The sequence below is a fragment of the Mustelus asterias genome, chromosome 8 (assembly GCF_964213995.1).
Source record: "Mustelus asterias chromosome 8, sMusAst1.hap1.1, whole genome shotgun sequence".
NCBI lineage: Eukaryota > Metazoa > Chordata > Chondrichthyes > Carcharhiniformes > Triakidae > Mustelus > Mustelus asterias.
In genome coordinates, this window is record NC_135808.1 from 75,449,999 (window position 1) to 75,458,435 (window position 8,437).

Sequence of the window (8,437 nt, forward strand, 5' to 3'; positions counted from 1 at the left end):
CTTGACATACCTATAGAACGCCTTAGGATTCTCTTTAACCCTATCCGCCAAAGTCTTCTCATGTCCCCTTTTAGCCCTTCTAAGCTCGCTCTTCAACTCCCTCTTAGCCAATCTAAAGCTTTCTAGTGCACTACCCGAGTGCTCACGTCTCATCTGAACATAAGCCTCCTTTTTCTTTTTAACCAACAAATAAACTTTTTTGGTGCACCACGGTTCCCTAGCCCTACCAATTCCTCCTTGCCTGACAGGGACATACCTATCACAGACTCGCAGTAGCTGCTCCTTGAAAAAACTCCACATGTCGGACGTTCCCAGTCCCTGTAATCTCCTAGTCCAACCTATGTTTCCTAATTCTCTCCTAATAGCCTCATAATTACCCTTCCCCCAGCTAAAACCACTGGCCCGAGGTTCATGCCTATCCCTTTCCATCACTAAGGTGAACGTAACCGAATTGTGGTCACTATCACCAAAATGCACACCAACTTCCAAGTCTAGCACCTGGTCTGGCTCATTTCCCAGCACCAGATCCAATATAGCCTCACCTCTAGTTGGCCTGTCTACATACTGAGTCAAAAAACCTTCCTGCACGCTTTGAACAAAAACTGACCCCTCTAACGAGCTAGAGCTATAACAATTCCAGTCAATATTAGTCAAGTTAAAATCCCCCATAACAATTGCCCTATTACTTTCACTCCTAAGCAGGATTGACTCCGCAATCCTTTCCTCAACCTCTCTAGAACTTTTAGGAGGTCTATAAAAGACTCCTAACAGGGTGACCTCTCCTCTCCTATTTCTAATCTCCGCCCATACTACCTCAACAGATAAGTCCTCATCAAACCTCCTCTCTGACACTGTGATACAATCTCTGACCAATAATGCTACCCCTCCCCCTCTTCTACCTCCTTCCCTACTTCGACTAAAACATTTGAACCCCGGGACCTGCAGCATCCATTCCTGCCCCTGCTCTATCCATGTCTCTGAAATAGCCACAACATCGAAGTCCCAGGTACTGATCCACGCTGCAAGTTCACCCACTTTATTGCGAATACTCCTGGCATTGAAGTATACACATTTCAAACCCTGCTCCACCCCACCTCTGCAATGCCGTGCATTGCAGTCCCCATCCATGCATCCCTCACTTTTAGCCCCACTACTCAGGATCCCTCCCCCCCCCCGAATCAGTTTAAACCTCCCTGCATGGCCTTAGCAAATTTACCCCCCAGGATATTGGTCCCCTTCTGATTAAGGTGTAGACCATCCTTCTCATAGAGGTCACACCTTCCCCAGTACGAGCCCCAATTGCTTAAGTACCTGAACCCCTCCCTCCTGCACCATCCCCTCAGCCATGAATTCAAACCTTCCCTCTCCCTATTCCTCTCTAAACTATCCCGTGGTACAGGCAAGAGTCCAGAGATAACCACTCTGTCAGTCTTGGCCTTTAGTTTCCACCCCAACTCCATAAATCCCTGCCTAATATCCCCTTCCCCTATCCTCCCTATGTCGTGTGTCCCCACATGTACAATAACTTGTGGTTTATCTCCCTCCCCCCTAAGAGTCCTGAATACCCTGTCAGACACATCCCGGACCCCAGCCCCTGGTAGGCAACACACCAACCCTGAGTCCCTACCTTTAGTTCCGACCCTCCTATCTGTCCCCTTAATTGTGGAGTCCCCAATCACAAGGCCCAGTCTTTTACAGCCCCTAACCACCTGAGCTTTCTCACTCGGCTCACCCCCAGAGATCTGCTCTCTATGCTCAGTTGATTCCTCCTCAACTGTAGCCTCCAGCACCGAAAACCTATTATGGAGGGGAACCGCCCCAGGGGATTGTCTTCCCGATTGCTTCTTACCCCTCCTCCTGGCATTGACCCAAGCCTCATTTCTAGGAGTTACTATTTCTCTATAACTCCTATCAACTTCCACCTCCGCCTCCCGAATTATGCGGAGTTCCTCTAACTCCCCCTCCATCTCCTTTACACGCTCCTCCAGAAGCTGCAATCTAATGCACTTCTTACAACTAAAATCTCCTGAAACACTACTGGATTTCCTCACCACATACATCCCACAGGAGATGCAGCATACTGCCTGAACTGCCATCCCTGAAGCCATTACCAGCAAGAAAAAAAGAAAACAAAAAACTTCCCCACACTTATAATTAGGTTAGAGGAGGATGGAAGGGTGGGATCCTCTACCAGTGTAGAGGATCGGGTATCTCCTCTGCACCAATTTATAGGGCTAGGGGCCCGAGAGAAAAAAAAACTACAGCTACCGGCAGGCTTCGCGATGCGGCCTTCCGGTTTCCGTTAATTACAAAAAACCTCCCGAAAATTAGACAAAAAAAACCCCAGAATTTACTCACAGTCCGCGCTCTCTCTCTCACCGCTCACAGTCTCCACCCCGCAGGTCCGCTCCCAGAGGAACACTGAGGCCGATACCCCGAGGCGAGTACTTATAAGGTAAGTGAGAGAAAAAAAAACTACAGCTACCGGCAGGCTTCGCGATGCGGCCTTCCGGTTTCCGTTAATTACAAAAAACCTCCCGAAAATTAGACAAAAAAAACCCAGAATTTACTCACAGTCCGCGCTCTCTCTCTCACCGCTCACAGTCTCCACCCCGCAGGTCCGCTCCCAGAGGAACACTGAGGCCGATACCCCGAGGCGAGTACTTATAAGGTAAGTGAGAGAAAAAAAAAAACTACAGCTACCGGCAGGCTTCGCGATGCGGCCTTCCGGTTTCCGTTAATTACAAAAAACCTCCCGAAAATTAGACAAAAAAAAAACCCAGAATTTACTCACAGTCCGCGCTCTCTCTCTCACCGCTCACAGTCTCCACCCCGCAGGTCCGCTCCCAGAGGAACACTGAGGCCGATACCCCGAGGCGAGTACTTATAAGGTAAGTGAGAGAAAAAAAAACTACAGCTACCGGCAGGCTTCGCGATGCGGCCTTCCGGTTTCCGTTAATTACAAAAAACCTCCCGAAAATTAGACAAAAAAAACCCAGAATTTACTCACAGTCCGCGCTCTCTCTCTCACCGCTCACAGTCTCCACCCCGCAGGTCCGCTCCCAGAGGAACACTGAGGCCGATACCCCGAGGCGAGTACTTATAAGGTAAGTGAGAGAAAAAAAAAAACTACAGCTACCGGCAGGCTTCGCGATGCGGCCTTCCGGTTTCCGTTAATTACAAAAAACCTCCCGAAAATTAGACAAAAAAAAAACCCAGAATTTACTCACAGTCCGCGCTCTCTCTCTCACCGCTCACAGTCTCCACCCCGCAGGTCCGCTCCCTTGTATCTGTGACTTTCAAGTAAGCCAAGAAAGTTAGACATAAGAATATAAATTTAAGTTGGTGAACAGTAAATTTAAAATGGATTAACTCAAGAATGTATTTTCTCGAATTCATATTTAATTCATTTTTTTTACTTATTTGTCAGGATGTGTTAAATGTTGGCAAAGCTGCATTTCTTTTTGCCCTGAAAAGATGTAAATCATTTACACATGCATCCACCTTCTGTGATAACAATGTGGTAGACAAAATGCGGCTAAAGGCTAAGATGGAAGCATGAGTGTATTAGTGAGATGACTTTGAGTAGACTATCTCCTTAAATAGACTTTTTTGCATCATTGACTGTTTCAAATTGACACTTCATCAGATATTCTGATGAAAATTCTCAACCTAAAACATTATCAAGTTTTCACACAAATTTAAGCTTCACATTTAGCTTAATAAACATGACCCAAGAGATACATTTGGCCTATTTTGAAAACAATGTTTTAGTTCCCTTTACCCTGGCATACACAATTGTCCAAAGTACATCTTGCACATAATACCAGTCCCCCCTCAGATTAGATATGTCATCAATTTACCTACAGTTCTGAACAGTTTAAAGCAGGAACATTTAAACTCAATAACAAATACTGTTTATTTTAAACCATCGTCAATAACTGATGCTGAACTAAAGGATTTCAATATCAGCTAACCTTTCAAATAAAAAGTCTGCGGAATACGTAGTAAAAGTACAGCAATCATCTATATCCAGGTAGTAAAATTACAATTTAAAAATCTGACTGTAGTAAAGAAGGTCGACACACGACAACGCAGAGTCGCTGAGCAGAGACTGATAGCCAAGTTCCGCACAAATGAGGACGGCCTCAACTGGAATCTTGGGTTCATGTCACACTATCTGTAACTCCCGCAACTTGCCTGGGCTTGCAAAATCTCACTAACTGTCCTGGCTGGAGACAACACATACCTCTTTAACCTGTGCTTAACCCTCTCTCCACTCACATTGTCTGTACCTTTCAGACTTGATTACCTGTAAAGACTCGCATTCCAACCATTATCTTGTAAATTGAGTTTGTGTCTATATATGCCGTTTGTCAACACAACTCCTCACTCACCTGAAGAAGGAGCGACACTTCGAAAGCTTGTGCTACCAAATAAACCTGTTGGACTTTAACCTGGTGTTGTGAGACTTCGTACTGTGCTTACCCCAGTCCAATGCCGGCATCTCCACATCATATCTAAGCTGAGACAGGAGAATTAGGTGCATTGGAGTTGTAACTTGAGTTTACTGTCTGCACATTAGACTCCACAAATACTGCATTTACTTGTGGTTTATTTAATTGTTCAATTTTTATTATTTGGGCTAATTTAATTTTAGATACAATTACAGTTCCATTCTTCCTAATCTAGATTGAACTGTGCCAGATCTGATTGCTGACAATGCCATGTGTGACTGAACTCTTTCTTCTGCCAATAACTTTTATGAAACTAAGGATTCCTCATGTAGATGATATTTGCAGCCAAGTGACGCTGGAAAAATAATGATGGACGGAACCACTCCAGACACTACAGAATTAATTTAACTATTTCAACCAATCTTCATAGAATAGTTTTCATAGAAACACATCTGCAGGATATAGTATTCTGAGGGTAAAATGGAGAAAAAGTCAGTGTGACATGCATAGAGTATGTTTTGAGGCTGACTAAGGCAAAGCTCATGTGAAGTGAAATAGTTTCATTACTTTTTAAATGCTGATTTTGTGGTGCCACAAAATCCTAAATATAGTATAATTGTTGAACAATAACTTTATGAGCTCTACGTTTAATTGTCTTTCCTAGAAAGCTGAAAAATGTAATAACCTGACTAAATTATAACAGTTGCCTTTGTAATAACTGCTCCCACCTCACACGATGCTATTCCACAAAGCTTCAGGGTAGCGCCTGTATTTTTATGATACCCCGGTACACATGGCTGTGTTTTGTTTTACAGGTCTTTGATTTTTCACTCGGCAAAGAAGACATGATATTTCTAAACTCACTGAAGAATACAAAGAAGCTGATTACACTGCATTATCCTTTATGGAAGGAACAGGAGTTCCAATCAGAACTGACTATTGTCCACTAAGTGCTTTGAGACACTGTTTCTGACTATGTTTACAGTGTATTGTATAAAAACATTGACACATTATTGAGGATTTCTATTTTCTTTGTTGTAATTCACTGTCCCAGTTGATTTGTTTTGTCCTTCCCAATGATGGAGCACTCCAGGAAAGTCACATGAGAGTCAGCTTTATGCCTTCACCCTAATGTCAAGCAATTTCTAATTTAAACCTAAATCTTAATTAATCCAACACCTTTCATTTTACTTTTTAACATTGAGAATTGAAGATTATTGCATTTCAGGCACTCAGTGCAATATCAGCATGCGATTTGTTTCTACTTTCCACTTCATTTCATCTTATTTTTAGTTACATATGCAAATCCCATGCTGCTTGGATCAGTACAAGCAAAGAATAATTGCAGCATTTATCCCAAACAATGGAGTGGTCTTTTGAGAAATTAAAAGTGAAATAAGAGACGCATGATCATTTTAAACAAATGTTAACCTGCCGTTCTGAGAGCCGAACTATGCAGCAGAGTGCAGAATGTTTAAATGCGACAAAGCCAAGTTTGTTACTATTTGTAATTTTTATCATAAAAATTTCAGGGACATGGCTCTGAGGCAAGCTTGAGAGTGTTTCCTAATCATCATTGAATGTACTTGAGCAAGCCATGTCAAAAACCAGTGTGCCTGTAAACAAAATCCTGGATTAATTACTTGAATTGTAAATGTTTATATTTAATTAAAATGTTTGACTTAACTAAATTATAGAATAGTTGCATCTGTTATCAAATGGGTTATACTAATTTTTTCATGAATACCTGGCTATGGCGAAAGAGCCATTGAACAATTCAGATAGTCACCTTTTCCAAAATCCAAAACTTTTAGGCAAATAGAACAGGGGTGGGAATTTAGCTTGGATTTTAATGTCTTCTCTTGCAATTGAAATTCATTCGCTATCTTACTAGTGTATTGTGGAGCTACAAAAATCTAAATGTATAATTGTTGAACAATTTTATGAGCTCTACGTTTAATTGTCTTTCCTTGGGTTACATTAAAAAGCTGAAAAGTGCGATAATCTTGTCTAAATTATAATAGTTGCTTTTGTAATAATAATTACTCCCACCTCACACAATGCTATTCCACAAACCTTCAGGGTAGTGTCTATATTTTTATGATGCACTGGTATACATGGCTGTGAGTACATCACTAAGTAAATGGGGGGGGGGGGAAATGTTTTAAAAACCAGACTTTCATGTTAGGTTTAAATTTTAGAAATTGACAACATTAGATTCATGTGATACTAAAATACAACAGCAAAGCATCAGTCTAAGTGACATCTGTATCCTGCAATGACAAATAGTCTCGACAGCTGGATCAATGCTGTCCTTACAACAAACAACGTGAGATTCTATTTATTTCTGTACTAGCTGCCTCTTCTATGATACAATCAGCACACAGTGCCAGGTCAGGATAGATTGGGGAATTGATGCTCACACGAACTTTATACTGGAATCCTGCTCTCCACTGTGACATCTGGAGAAGCTCACAAGTCTACCCATGGAAGTAGCAACAGTCAAGTAATTCTCATCAGCAAAGCTGGTTAACAGAGATATAGACTCATGGCCCTGAAAACGGAGTCCTGCTGATTGTTGAATGCTCAAATATTACTTCTCACATTTTCTTTGCAGAGTCTGCTAAGCACCATTTTTACATAGCACTAGAATGAGTTATGTACAGCTTTCAGAGTTAGAGATCAAGACAAAAGCTGCAACTGCAAGATTGGTGAGTCAGCATCTGAAATGGCTGCTACTACTGATAGTAGTTACTCCTGCCAGGAGATCTGTTGTCACGATATGTCACATTGATCTGTCTTGTGCCAGCCTCACACATCCTATCCAACTTATCTGAAATTGATGCTTTCATATCTCGGGTGGAATCACTCATCAAAGTCCTTTGAAGCAATTATTTTTCCCTTATCTTTGAACTTTAAATGAATGGATTGCATCTGTAACTGTAGTAAATATAAATGTGTTAGAAACTGCAGAATCCTCAGTTAGCGGTTTAAAATGAGCTCTACTCTTCCAGGTGTGTTTGAATATTGCTCAAAAGCTGCATTTATCTGCACTAAAAGTTGAATTCCATGCACACAATTGTGTTTTAGGGATCGCTACGATAAATCTAAATTGTTGGTTATTAGAATATTTACCCTTTCCAATACCAGGATCCAGTGCTTGATACAGGAAGTGAAAATGTTGGTACAACACAATGTGGAGTGAAGTTTTGGGCCTTGGATCGTAGAGATGCATCTGAGTTTCCAATTAAGTTGCACTGTTGGGCATAGAATAAGGAACTTAACTGTATTTCTAACATTTGCCAAACTTGATCTGAGGTGTTTGATAAAGGCACTGTAACTGACATGAAAATACTTAATGGGAATAAAATGAATGTTTCAATCCTATCTCTACAAGAGCAAAAACCAAAAGAGAAAACGCTGGAAAATCTCAGCAGATCTGGCAGCATCTGTAAGGAGAGAAAAGAGCTGACGTTTTGAGTCCAGATGACCCTTTGTAAAAGCTAAAAGGCAATGAAAATGGGAGATATTTATACTGCAGGTTGAGGGAATGAAAGATGAGTCATAGCCATAGAAACCATGGGAAAAGACTGCTAATAGCTGTCCACAGAGAGAATAAAGTGTGTGAATGGCCAAATGGTAGAGCAGCTGTAAACTGTGACAGATGGAGATGTTGCGGGGGATGGGGGATGGGACAGAGGTAGAATGTAGAGAAGAGGAAGCGAGGGGAGAAAAGGTAAGGGAACGGGAATGAAGTAGGGGGAAAGAGTGGGGGAGGGAAGAAAAATGAAGAAAGGCAATAAAGAAATAAAAGGTAGAGAACAGTAAACAATTAAATGAAATAGAATGAAAACAAAGGGGGCCGAGGTGGGGTAGAGCAAATCATCTGAAGTTGTTGAATTTGATGTTGAGACTGGAAGACTGTAATGTGCCCAGCCGGAAGATGAGATGCTGTTCCTCCAGTTTGCTTTGAGCTTCAC

General features: G+C 41.8%; 1 protein-coding gene across 4 annotated transcripts in view; it reads left to right on the forward strand.

The window, feature by feature from the left end:
* Positions 1-6,476, forward strand: part of LOC144497258 (putative oxidoreductase ZK1290.5) — a 116,213-nt gene extending 109,737 nt beyond the window's left edge. For 2 of the 4 annotated variants that reach the window (XM_078218238.1, XM_078218240.1), the window contains one exon: positions 5,273-6,476. Coding sequence is in view for 2 of the 4 variants with exons in the window: in XM_078218237.1 (XP_078074363.1) it covers positions 5,273-5,407 (135 nt within the window). In the remaining 2 variants the exon portion in view is untranslated. The remainder of the gene's footprint in view (positions 1-5,272) is intronic. The other 2 variants (XM_078218237.1, XM_078218239.1) reach the window with 1 other exon arrangement.
* Positions 6,477-8,437: the final 1,961 nt, after the last annotated feature.